This window comes from Artemia sp. Qi Xiang Cuo, chromosome 3 (genome assembly GCF_049724085.1).
Source record: "Artemia sp. Qi Xiang Cuo chromosome 3, ASM4972408v1, whole genome shotgun sequence".
Classification (NCBI taxonomy): Eukaryota; Metazoa; Arthropoda; class Branchiopoda; order Anostraca; family Artemiidae; genus Artemia; species Artemia sp. Qi Xiang Cuo.
Genome location: NC_142796.1, coordinates 94,517,367 through 94,531,588, shown reverse-complemented (window position 1 = coordinate 94,531,588; position 14,222 = coordinate 94,517,367). Strand labels below are relative to the sequence as shown.

General features: G+C 36.7%; 1 protein-coding gene across 1 annotated transcript in view; it reads left to right on the top strand.

The window, feature by feature from the left end:
* Prp19 (pre-mRNA processing factor 19) overlaps positions 1 to 14,222 on the top strand; it is a 122,881-nt gene that overhangs the window by 77,647 nt on the left and 31,012 nt on the right. Inside the window, 2 exon segments of the mRNA XM_089086742.1 lie at positions 835 to 1,020; positions 9,118 to 9,318. Coding sequence (XP_088942868.1) covers positions 835 to 1,020; positions 9,118 to 9,318 — 387 coding nt within the window.

Below are 14,222 nucleotides of genomic sequence, written 5' to 3'. Positions count from 1 at the left end.
CCTCAGCATTGTCTTTATCACTTTGACGAATGCCAGGCTTTATATTATTACCGTGATTCCAAACGCGAGGCGCTGGCCTCACCGGCGGTGCACGTCAATATTTTTGTGGGTCATGGTGCTGGATGTGCAGATGTGCTGCACATTCGGCTGGCTATACTCTACAACCGTAATTTTGAAAACAAAAAAATTCATATGAATGATGTCACATTCAAATGCATTTAAGGAGTAAAAAGATACATGGTGGTATTGCAATGACATTATGCGCTGTATGAAAGGTTTACTGTTCAGACAGTATTTTTCATTAGTATAAAATACGCCTAGAGGACGATCCGAGAAAAGATACCAAGTTAATGATCTGTTAACTTTCTTTAGGTGAATACACATAAAATTTGGAATAACAAAATTAAATATGATGAGGGGGGCATCTGGATTTTACAGATGCCTAGGTAGGAGGGGCATGGCCCAAAATCGGTTGGGGATCAGGGGATTATTAGTACTCTTACCGGAAAATCGATTTATTTCCTTGCTGATGTTTTGTTTTGGAGAAGGCTTACTACTTTTTAATTATAATATAAGATGGAAGACTCTCTTGTCACTTTTTGAATCTTATTATGTAGTTTGTTTGCTTTTTTTTTCGTTTTTTCGTAACTCAATCTTGCTGGACAGACTCCTAATCTGAATCTTATCTCTCGGGTCTGACCAGCAAAATTGAGATTAGAAGACCTCTAATCTCAATTTTGCTGGTCATACCTCTAATCTCAATGTTTACCGCTAAGGGTTTATAGTTCTGTTCGATTTTTTTTTAAATTAATTTTATGAAGGTTTCTTTTTCAGAGTTTACACAGCGCTAGTATTCCGGGAATTTTGGCAATAGATTTGCATGCTGCTGATACATCAAAAGTTGTAACTGGTGGTGCTGACAAGAATGCCACCGTTTTTAACAAAGATACTGAGCAAGTTGTGGCAATTCTAAAGGGACACTCGAAGAAGGTCAACCATGTCATCTATCATCCAAGTGAGGTAAGACTTCGCTTTAACAACCCTACATCTATGTAGAATTGAGTAGTTCATCAGAAAACACCCATCAAGATTTAGGGCATAAAAAGGCCAATTAATTGAGGGTTCATCATGGTTGCAGCTTTAGATGCAACTTAGGAAAGAACGAGTTCTAGCCCTTACTAACCAAAAATGGGAAAACATGTTTTGAGAAAAAAATTTTAAAGAGGAAGAATCGCCGTTTGAAGCTGATTCAGAAATGTTAATAGCCATTTCAGCTGATGCTATAGGTGAAAGTTTTTGTGTGAAAACAAATATATGGGAATTTCTAAAAGTAGCCTGAAATCCCCTGAAAATGGTGCCGGATCAAAATTAAAACTGCACTATTAAAACACCATATGTAAAAAAAAGCACAAAGCACACAGGAGAATTACAGTCCGTTTCTTGTGCAACAAGGAACAGCAAACGTCTCTTTTATCAAGAGATTAATTAAAAAAAAACTTTTTCCACAAAATAAGTTTTTCAAAGAAAAGTAAAGGACCATTAAACAAAAAATGAGCAAAAATAAAATCAAATAATCTACCAAGCGTGAAACTACCGCAAATCTGCATCGATAAATAAATGAAACCCAAAACGAACAGAAATTACAATAAATAAACAAGTCAACCTCAAAACGAGCAGAAATTAACATAAGTTGGGCGCAAAACCCCTATGCCTTCTCAAGACCAGAACAAAATTTGCACTTTACTGAAAAAAATATAAATGTTTTTATTTTTATAACTTTAATAAATCAAATAATATTAACATTTTGATTGCTAAATATCAGTATATGTATATTAAATTGACAATGCACACTCATTTGTATTTTTTTTAGTAAAGTGCAAATTAATTTCTGGCCTTGGGAAGACATAGAGTTTTTAAGCCCAGCTTATGTTAATTTCTGCTCGTTTTGACTTTGACTCGGTTATTTATTGTAATTTCTGTTCGTTTTGGGTTTCATTTATTTATCGATGCTGAATTGTGGTAATTTCACGCTTGGTAGATTATTTGATTTTATTTTTGCTCATTTTTGGTTTAATGGAGTTCTTTACTTTTCTTTGAAAAACTGATTTTGTGGAAAAAGCATATTTAATTAATTTCTGTTCGTTTTATATTGACATAGTCTTTTCAGGGAAAAAGAAAATAATACTCTAAATCTTTTTGTTTTTTAAGACTTTATAGTTTGGCCTGCTATTTGTATGCTGGAGAAACATTTTCAGCAATTCTTAACAACAAACACCCTTTTAAAAATCGGGACACAAATAGTAGTGTTTAATTTCGTTTCATACCTCCTCTAGTTGACCTGAAATGGAAAACTTGATACAATTCGCAAAAAAAATCTGTTTACTTTCTTTGATAGCTTGAATGGACTTACGTTAATTTGATTTTGTTAACATTTAAGAGCAGAAGTAGCCCCGAAAGTTGAAACATACTACTTTCAGTCGTTCTTGGGATACAGCTGAATGCCTAATTGGGAATTAGCATTAACACAATGCATTTTGATTTAATCTTAAGGCAACATTTAGTTTTTAAACATAAGTGTAAATGGGAAGGTGGACGTAGGAGGGGGATTAGTTGCCCTCCAATCACTTTCGACTATTAAAAAGGGCATCAGCCCTTTCTATTTTCAATTCAATGAGCCCTTTTCGAAGTTCCTGCGACAACTCCTTCAATACGAAGTGCCCTGGTCTAAACAAAAAAAAAAAAAAAAAATAATACATTATACCCACATCGATCTTTACTATACAAATTTCAAGCCTTCCAATCATTTTCGATTATTAAAAAGAGCACTAGGCCTTTCGATTTCCAATCGAATGAGCCCTTTTTGAGTTTCTACGACAAAGCTTTCTATAAACACCTTATATGCACCCAGGGCATAAATTATAACCCTTACTCTAAGGGCTGTGAGGGTGGTTGTCATCCTCTAAGGCATCATTTCCAGAACTTCCAACTACGTTAAACAAAATAGCTATCTCAAAATTTTGACTGGATGTGTTTGAGGAAATGGTGGGCGGGAAAGGGGCGTTAGTCGCTCTCCCATCACTTTCAACTATTAAAAAAGCACTAGCCTTTTAATTTCCTATCAAACGAGCACTTTCGAAGTTTCTACGACAACGCTTTCAATAAAAAACCTTATATGTCCCCAGGGCCTAACTTACAACCCTTGCCCTGAGGGATTGGGGGGATTGTCATCCTCAAAGACCTAATTTCCAGAATTTCCTACTACGTTGAACAAAATGGCTATCTGAAAATTTTGAATAGATGTGTTTGGGGGAATGGTGCGAGTTAGAGGGTGGTTAGTTACCCTCCAATCACTGCTGACTATTAAAAAGGGCACTAGCCCTCTCAATTTCCAATTGAATGAGCCCCTTTTGAAGTTTTTACAACAACTCTAATTATAAAAACCTTATATGCCCCCAGTGCATAACTTACAACCTTTGCCCTGGGGGCTCTGGGTTTGTCATCCTTAAATACATAATTTCCAGAACTTTCAACTACGTTGAACAAAATGGCTATCTCTAAACCTTGATTGAATCTGTTTGGGGAAATAGTGGGTGTGAGAGGGTGGTCAATTACTCTCCACTTACTTTCGACTATTAAAAAGGACAATTTCAATTTCCAAACAAATGAGCCCTTTTTGAAATTTCTACAACAACTTTCTATATAAAACCTTATATGGCCCCAGGGCATAACTTACAGCCCTTGCACTGAGGGCTCTGATGGGGTTGTCATCATAAAAGACCTAATTTCCAGAACTTTCAACTACGTTAAACAAAATTGCTATTTCTGACCTTTGAGTGGTTGTGTTTGGGAAAATGGTGGGCGTAAGAGGGGGGTTAGTGGCCCTCCAATCACTTTCGGCTATCAAAAGGGCACTAGCCCTTTCAATTTCCAATTGAATGAGGTGTTTTTGGCTCATTCATAAAAACTTTACATGCCCCCAGGGCATAACTTACAACCCTAGCCCTGCGGGTTTGGGGGGGGGGGTTGTAATCCTACCTAATTTCCAAAACTTTCAACTACGTTGAATAAAAAGGCTATCTAAAAATTTTGATTGGATATGTTTGGGGAAAAGGTGGGCGTGAGAGGGGGGTTACTTGCCCTCAAATGACTTTCGACTATAAAAAAGGGCTCTAGCCCTTTAAAATTCAAATCAAAAGAGCTCTTTTTCAAGTTTCTACGACAAAAATGTCAATAAAAACTTAAATGCCCCCAGGGCATAACTTATAACCCTTGCCCTGAAGACTGTGGCGGGAATGTCCTGCTCAAATGTATAATTTCCTGAATTTTAAACTGCGGGAAACAAAATGGCTATCTCAAAATTTTGATTGGATGTGTTTGGGGGAAAGGTGGGCGTGAGAGGGGTTAATTGCGCTCAAATCACTTTCGACTATTAAAAAGGGCACTAGCCCTTTGAATTTCCAATCGATTAAGCCCTTTTTCAAGTTTCTACGTCAAAGATTTCAATAAAGACCTCATATGCCCCCAGGGCATAACTTATAACTCTTGCCGTGAAGACTTGGGGGGGGGGGGGAGTGTCTTGCTCAAAGGTGTAATTTCCTGAACTTTAAACTGCGTGGAACAAAATGACTATCTAAAAATTTTTATTGGATGTGTTTGGGGAAATGGTGGTTGTGGAAGGGTGTTAGTTGCCCTCAATCATTTTCGACTATTAAAAAGGGAACTAGCCATTTCAATTTCCAATCGAATGAGCCCTTTTGAAGTTTCTATGACAACGCGTTCTATAAAAACCTTATATGCCCCCAGGGCATAACTTACAAGCCTTGCCCCGAGGGTTGTTGGGGAGTTGCCTCCTCAAAAATATTTTCTCTATCAGGAAATCAACTATGCTGATCAAAATGGCTATCTCAAAATTTTGATTCGATCGGTTTGGGGAAAAAGTGGGCGTGCGAGGGGGGTTAGTTGCCCTCAAATCACTTTTGACTATTAAAAAGGGCACTAGCCCTTTGAATTTCCAATTGAATGAACCCTTTTTGAAGTTTCTACGACAAATCTTTCTATAAAAACCTTATATGCTCCCAGGACATAACTTAAAATCTTTGCCCCGGGGGCTGGGGTTGTCATTCTCAAAGACCTAATTTCCAGAAGTTTCTACTACTTTGAAGAAAATGGCTATCTGAAAATTTTGATTGGATGTGTTTGGGGGAATGGTGCGTTAGTTACCCTCCAATCACTGCTGACTATTAGGAACGGCTCGAGACCTCTCAATTTCCAATCAAATGAGGCAATTTTCAAGTTTTTACCACAAAGCTGTCCATAAAAACCTTATATGCCCCCAGGGCATAACCCCTAACATGTACCCTGGGGGCTTAGGGGGTTTTATTATACCTAACTACATGATTCTCAGAACTTTCAACTACGTTGAAAAAATGGCTATCTCTAAACCTTGATTGAATCTATTTGGGGAAATGGTGGGTGTGAGAGGGGGGTCAATTACTCTCCACTCACTTTCGACTATTAAAAAGGACAATTTCAATTTCCAAACAAATGAGCCCTTTTTGAAATTTCTACAACAACTTTCTATATAAAACCTTATATGGCCCCAGGGCATAACTTACAGCCTTTGCACTGAGGGCTTTGAGGGGGTTATCATCCTAAAAGACCTAATATCCAGAACTTTCTGGTTTGTTGATTTGAGGGGTTAGTTACGCTCAAGTCAATTTCGACTATTAAAAGGGCACTACCCCTTTGAATTTCCAATTAAATGAGCCCTTTTTGAAGTTTTTACGACAAAACTTTGAATAAAAACCTTATATGCCCCCAGGGCATAACTTACAATCCTTGCCCTGAAGACTGTGGGGTAGTCTCCTGCTTTAAGGTATAATTTTCTGAACTTTAAACTGTGTGGAACAAAATTGCTATCTCAAAATTTTGATCGGATGTGTTCGGGGAAATTTTGGGCGTGGAAGGGGAGTTAGTTGCCCTCCAATCACTTTCGACTATTAAAAAGGGCACTGGCCATTTCAATTTCCAATTGAATGAGCCCTTTTTGAAGTTTCTATTACAACGCGTTACATAAAAACATATGCCCCCAGGGCATAACTTACAACTCTTGCCCTGAGGGCTGTAGGGGGGGTGTCATCCTCAAATACCTAATTTCTAGAACTTAAAACTACGTTGAATAAAAAGGCTATCTCAAAATTTTGATTGGATGTGTTTGGGGGAATAATGGGCGTGGGGGGGGGGGGGGCCTAGTTGCCCGTCAATAACTTTTGACTATTAAAAAGGGCACAAGCCCTTTGAAATTCAAACCGAATGAGCCTTTTTTTAAGTTTCTACGACAACGGCTTCTATAAAAACCTTACATGCCCCCAGGGCATAACTTACAACCCTTACCCGGAAGGCTGTGGGGGAGTGTACTCTTCAAAAAAATAATTTCTATTTGGAAATCAACAACGCTGAACAAAATGGTTATCTCAAAATCTTGAGGGCATGTGTTTCGGGAAATGGTGGGCGTGGAAGGGGTGTTAGTTGCCTTCCAATCACTTTCGAATATTTAAAAGGGCACAAGCCACTCCAATTTTCAATTGAATGAGCCATTTTCGAAGTTTCTACGACAACTTCTTCGATACGAAGTACCCTGCTCTAAAGGAAAAAAATAATAAATAATACATTGTGCCAACATCGTTCTTATAAGAACGATGGCATAACTTATTAGCTATAATAAGTTAAAACCCTTGCCCTGAAGGTTGTGGGGGAGTGTCCTCTTCAAAAACATATTTTCTATCTGGAAATCAACTACGTTGAACAAAATGGCTATCTCAAAATTTTGAGTGGATGTGTTTTGGGGAATGATGGGCGTGGGGGGGGGGCTAGTTGCCCTCCAAACACTCGACTATTAAAAAGGGCACTAGCCACTCCAATTTCCTATCGAATGAGTCCTTTTCGAAGTTTCTATGACAACTCCTTCGATACGAATAGCCCGGGTATGGAAACAAAAAATAAATAATACATTGTGCCAACATCGTTCTTTACTTAGGCATAATATAACATGGTTACTGTTTAGAAGTTTGCTTTTTTTTGGCTATGATGTTGTATTTGAGTGACTCTAATGCCTGATTTCCTATGTAAATGTCATTACACAGTTATTCTTTATTCCCGTATATAAGTGTATTATCAAGCTTCAAGTCCATCTTTAAATACGTTTACGTGTAATAAACAATAATATAAAAACTAACACTACAGTTCCGATATTGCTTGTGATTGGAAAAGTTAACAGGAAGTGTTTGTTAAATAATCCACACCTTAAATCACTATGCTTCAAAACTCCAGAGCAAACTCCTATTAATCGGTGAGGAAACTCCAATAATCGGTGAGGTAGAATACATTTTGCCTGTGATCCATACGGTAGTGTCAAAATTTTTTACCTGGTAACTATTGATCCCTTTTCATGAAATCGATAAGAAAAATTGATAAGAAGAAAATTTTAAGAATAGAATTTTCGGAGATTTAGGCTAAAGTTCTCAGCAGCTAACTTATATCTAATAGTAGTCGAAAAGAGGGAGAGAAAGAAATAGGTATGTTTGTCAGGTATTGTATGAATACGGTGGCTACAAAATAAACATACCTATATCCCACCCTTACCCGTGTATGCCATGATGTACCTCTAGGCTATGTGTAAAGTGTTGTGGTTCCACCCCTGTTTCTTTTCTTTTCAGATAAATGACCCGTTTTCTTTTCTGTAATTATATATGCCTATAAGATAATTTTTTATCCGAAGTTGAAGTCTGGTTGCTAAGATAGATACTTTCGCAATAAGTAAGCTTTGAAGTTAATTCTATTTGGGCCTTCCTGGTTTGAGCTATTGAAAGAGAAAGTTAAGAAAAAGGTAGGCTGGATTTTGAATGGGGATGGTGAAGATTGCTTGGGCTAACTGAAAACCCACCCCTATGAAAAGTTGTTGTACAGAATGAATTTTTGAGTTAGTCCACGTTGAGACCCCGTTGGGGAGAGTATATCCTTTTTGTTATATGTGTGTGACCTTTGGAAGATTACAAGTAAGATATTACCTCCAAGGAGATAGTTAGAGATTTTTAGTGGTGACCCGGTTTGGGTACACACTTGGCCTTAGAATTTGGCTATTTGACGGCTCGATCACGTTATCGTACCCTAGGGCAGGGTATACTGTAAATTGGGTGCTAACAAACCCTATATTTACAGAACTGTTGTGGTAAGCGGGGATCCCATTATAATATTTGGTACAGCCAGGGGCTTTCCCCTCCATTAAGTGGTGTATCACCATTTTTGCACCAATAAGTGGAGACACCCGTACCTTACCACATCAATACTGGTGGGAGTTGTGGCTTACCAGTATAATATAAAGTTTGTTGTTTTAGTTTTTTATTGTTTTTGTACATATTTCTCATTATTATATTGTTCGCCTGGCCAATTTAAGACAAAATACGATTTTCTTTGTATGTAACCTAGGGCAATACACAGGCATTAAGACAGAGGTAATGGGACACAATAATCACAGCAGTGATTATTGTCGTAGAAAGAGCGCTGAATGATGAATCAATTGGGTTGTTTATCTTTCAGCTAGCAGATAAATCGAGCTTTGGATAAACTTTCTGAATGACAAACGACAATAATGGAAGAGCTGTAAATATTTTCTAGATCAGGTTAGGCAATAGGCTGAAAAGGGACGTAGGGCAGCCCAAATTTTTATGTGTTTTTTTTCTTGGTTCAGTTGTTTTAAGCAACATCTGGCTGTTGAATATTCAACACTCGTATTGTAACAAATAGATGTTGGTGAGTGTCCACATGCCAGAGCTGACAAAAGTTTTTTAGCTGGGAGGAGGAGCAGTTTTTTTTTTACCATAAAATTTCAACTTTTTAGCAGACTTTAAAAATTTTGCCTTTTTTTTATACATTCTTGGTCTTCTAACTGGGAGAGGAGGGGAGGAAATGTTGGTTTGATCCCGTACGAACGTCTGTGTTAATGTCTAGTACAAACTTTTTAGTATTTTGTATGCAAAGTATAGATTTGTCCAAATGTCAACTCGTAGCTCTAAGAGGTTTTCGTTGAATACCTTAATTTATCATATCTTTTCGTTCAAGGATATCGTTGTGACCTCAAGCCCAGATACAACTGTCCGTGTTTGGAATGTGAGTAATTCACAGTGTGCTCAAATCATTCGTGCTCATGCAGACGCTGTTACAGGACTGTCTCTCCACGCCACAGGAGACTATGTGCTCTCAACTGGGACTGATGAACATTGGGCCTTCTCTGATATCCGAACTGGGCGTGTTTTGACAAAAGTGAGTGACACTTGTTCTAAACATTATATGGATATTTGTATGCAAAAAGTATCATTCACTTATCGTGAAACGAAAAAGGATGGTTTAAAGATATGAGTCACTGAAATAAAACACGGGAATGTTTGATTATCTAATAATTAGAAACTTTTTCTGCTTTAAGCCACATAAAAAAGCACATGTTGAAATTAAATATGTTCATAAATTTATCAGAGAAAACACTTTAGCGTTGTCTATAGTGTAGATCAAATAGGCTTCAATGCATTATTTATTATTTTTTCCCGGAGTGACTTCGTATAGAAGAGGTGGTCGTAGAAACTTGGGAGACGGCTTATTCGGTTGAAATTGATAGTTCTAACTCCCTTTTTAAGAGTTAAAAGTGGTTCAAGGGTACCCCACCGTCTTCCAACACCTTTTTTAGCTGCTTCAAAGATATCTGGTCAAAATTTTGGACCAAAATTAAATTAAATTTCAAAGAAGAATGCCTCCAGGGTTGACATAGCTCCCCACAGCCCCTCGGGCAAGGGGAGGGGACAAGGCTTTGAGTTTCACAAGTTACCCATTGTTTACATATAGGGTTTTATATTGGGAAAAAAGGGGAGGGTCTGTATGTTTCTGGGTCTCAAGAAGAATTTAGTGTATTAAAATAAAACTTTCAGGAAATCTTGAGGGAATGTTGAACAAAATCAAAACAAATAATGTGCATGCTTTTTGTCAAAAGGCCGAATCAACAATGTCTCTGGAGCTACCGAGAGTTTGAATTTCAAACTTTTTGAGTATGTTCAGGGGAATGTTGAAAAGTCGTCGGAGGGCAACCAGCTCCCCCTTACCCTTTGTAGATACCCCCCTCATAACTGATAAAAATTTTCTGATAACTATTGTTTTTTAATGGTTAAAAGGTCCTGCAACTGTGTCTCAGTGGATAACATGACCCCTTACATCCCCCAGGGAAGGTTTAGTAATTATACGTTTTTCCCATTGTCAAACAGTTCTTGGTAAGCGACGCTGCTCAATAGTAACCGAAACTTTAAAAAATGGAATTTTAATATCAATGAATATATCAAAAGAATTGGATTATCATGCTGATTCCAAATATATAAGACTCATTAAGTGGTACCCATCAAAAGCTACGAGGCTGAGAAAATTTGCATGATTTTTGAAAAAGGGGAAACCGTCCCTAAAATTTAAGGAATGGCGACAAACAAAAGAACAACAAAATAAATTCTAGTTTTCGAAACTTCTGCCACCATACAATCAAAAAAAAAAAAAAATCTCTATTTATCCGATTATTATGTCTTATCCTAACATCAAAGCTTGTTTTCTCGTATAGTCCAAGCCCTCCGTTTAATGGAAAAATGATCATAGAAAAAAAAAAAATCAACTCTCAATTTCTAATAGACTTGCAATATAATCCATTAACCGAGTTTTCCTAAGAGCTAAAATATAAAGTTCAGAAATCAGATATAGACGTTGCGAGCGTGGCAAGGAAGTATTTAGCCACGGGAATTCAACTAATAAAGGTGCAATTAATCTAAGCTAATTTTCTGACCCACGTCGATCGGGCACTTAATGTGTACTTCATCATTACCCTGAGAACGTGCATTGAAATACCCGTGCGATATACCAAATTCTAAATCATCTTAGCTCAACACGTTGATCTCAAGCCAAACTAATATATCATAGCTAACTTATTTAATACTAAGCTAGGATAGTCACCGTATGTACAAATGCAAATATATGATTTGTTCGATTTAATTCTAAACAGCAATTCTAACAGCACGTCAAGCTTCAAACGAAATGAAAACAAACATGTAATAAGGAAATTGAAAGTACTCACGAATATAAAAAGAGTGGAATAAAAATAAGCCGCACAAACCTAATAAAAATAGACGAATATAATAATTTAGCATCCAATTAGATAATAGCAATTTATTATAAAATAAACAGAAAAAAAAACATACTGACGACCCTCATACAATACATATCTAACAAAAATAAAACTAAGTATCTAACTGAGTACGTATGATTTATCAATAGCCATTAATGGAGGTTTGCTAGTAAGTTTCAGGGTGAGATCATAAACACCAAACTTTAAAGGATTTCTACCAACACGATCAACCGTGATGTTTTGGGGGACTGAAAATTACTCCCACCAGGAAATAGCATAGTAGCAAGCTTATACTTCTGGCCAAACAATCTTTTTATAGTGACATGGCCTGATTGAGAGGGGAGGTATCATCACTGACATAAATCTCTTTATGGTTACATATGGTTTTGCATTCAACTTCTTGCCATTTCGTAAGATCATAATTTTGGTATCACGGGAGCGAATGTTTATTTTAAAGGATTTATAATCCTTGATTATACTAACAACAGAAAATGACAGCACAGGGGATATTTCTAATTAATGAGTAAACATCTTCCAAAAAAAGACCTTACCTGAATTGAATCCTCAAAAGACTCATTCCAAACTACAAGATTGCTCTCAATTTGTTGGTATTCAAGGGAGATTAGTCGACGTGAAAACTGAATAGGCTATTTTCCCTTGCATGGGGCTCAAACTTTCTGATAATCGTTCGGTCTTATAATTTTGATTATTATCGAGATTTTCTTCTTTTTGACAATTTTTTGACAAGTAGAAACCAAACTGTTCAAAATACAGATGGTTGTAGTGGAGCAGAAATGACCCATGGGCTTTAGAAGATTTGAGGGTGCAGTAGCCAACTCTTATTTATCGTATTTTTTTTTCATTTTAAGTTTTATTTTACTATATCATTTCAGTTTATGTTCGTTTCGTCGATTGTAGTATCCGTCATCTTTATGGTTGGTGGGATTTTTCATTTTATTTTGGGTTTCATTTATTCATGTGTAGTAATATTTTGTTTTATGTTTTAGCTATTATATGAATATGTTCCTGTTCCTTTTAGAGTCTTATTTGGCTTTTTACTTTCCTTTGAATTGTTTTTAATATTTTTGTAATTAGCTTATATAGAAGATGAATGCTCACTTTTTTTATTATTTTGCCATTAGATTTTGCACCTTCTGCCACCACAATATTTCCGACAACTACACAAACCATACAACTACCCAAAGTATCTGTTGCAAAACTCTCTTAATCGATCCATCTTTGTGTTGTCATGGAAGGACGAAACCGACATAGATAAATCCTTGCCTATTTCACCATCTATAATTGGAAATGATCCATATTTTCTTTTGTAGAGACATAGACTTTATATAGAGAGCATCTTCTATATTAAAATTATTTCGTATGTAGAAAGTATTAATTCTCAATCTTAGAGTATTATAATTTCCCAATCTATTGTAAATTATCCATTTTGTGTTTTCCTTAAAAAATTCGATTCATTCAGAAAACCAATGCTCGCTTTTTTCTCACTGCCCGACTTGGTTTCATCTTCTAAGATATCCAATAAATACAGTATCATTTACCAATATTATTTCTGTAATAAATCATAATATCCCATGCGATCGGGCTTTCATAATGGCTCCTTTAAATTCTGTTCAGTTTATAGCGAAGTATAGACATTTATAAAATGCAATGGTGTATGTGTGAATGAGGCTTACTTTCGGCTAAAGAAAACTGTGCTAACTCCTCTCTGATGTCAACTTTGTATAGATTTAGTACTACTGCTTCAACTAACAACTTACTGCAGCACCTAGCCACCTGAGGCCAACAATATTGTGCCCGCCCTTCCTCCATCCCAATCTACTCAAAGATTCCTTCTTTATCCCCTGCCAAGAAGTTCCAATTTCCTTTGAATCTTTTCTTACAACCTCTTCCCACTGTGTTCGTGGAGAAAAGAGGAAACCATCCCTCTTTAATCCACCCTGCTGTTAGTTTGGCACTAGTTGGATGGCCAAAAATAATGGTCTTTGGCAATCTCTCATCCTTCATCCTTAACACATGTCCTGGTCATATTTACCTTTCTCTCATTATACTCCTAGGAAGTGGTACAGAACCACTAGTTTCGGACAAGTTGTTGTTTGATGGGCTGTCAGTCAAATGGGTACCCAAAACCATCCTTAGGCAATTCCTCTGAAATATTTTTTACAATTCCTCCTCCGTCGTGCGAAGTTCCCATGTTTCAGAATCATACTTGACCACTGTCATCTTCCTATTCTTCAAAAAAAAAAAATTCAACTGTGAAAAAACACCCTGGATCTTGGTTATCCTACATTTTATATCTTCACTGCACCCACCATCTTTGTTGATGATACTACACAGGTAAGTGAATCTATCCACTTGATTGATCTTCTCGTTACCTAACACCACTGGTTTACCTTCATTTATTCCTTTGTCTAAGTGAATAAGCCTTCTAAATTCTAATTTTCCTGTTCTTGCACCCTGGACTCTCAAAACAACCAAAATTTCATGTATCTTCATAACATTTGTATCTAAAACACTCAAAACGTCTGCATAATATAAGTCCAGGGAAGTTTTACCTTCCTATTTAAATTCTTGCTCTCCCAAAGTCTTTGCCTTGTTCCTTACCACAAAGTCCATCAAAATGATCTATAGAATTGGAGTTAGACCACAACCCTGCATACCTTCTGATTCAGTAACAAACCAGCAACAAACCTCATTTCCTACCTTAACTGCAGCAATATTGTTTTTCATACATAGCACTAACCACTTTAATGTATTAATTAAAAAAAGTTTTTCCACAAAATAAGTTTTTCTAAGAAAAGTAAAGAACCCCATTAAACCAAAAATGATCAAAAATAAAATCAAATAATCTACCAAGCGTGAAACTACCACAAATCAGCATCGATAAATCAATGAAACCCAAAACGAACAGAAATTACAATAAATAACCGAGTCAAACTCAAAATGAGCAGAAATTAACATGAGTAGGGCTCAAAACCCCTATGCCCTCCCAAGCCCAGAA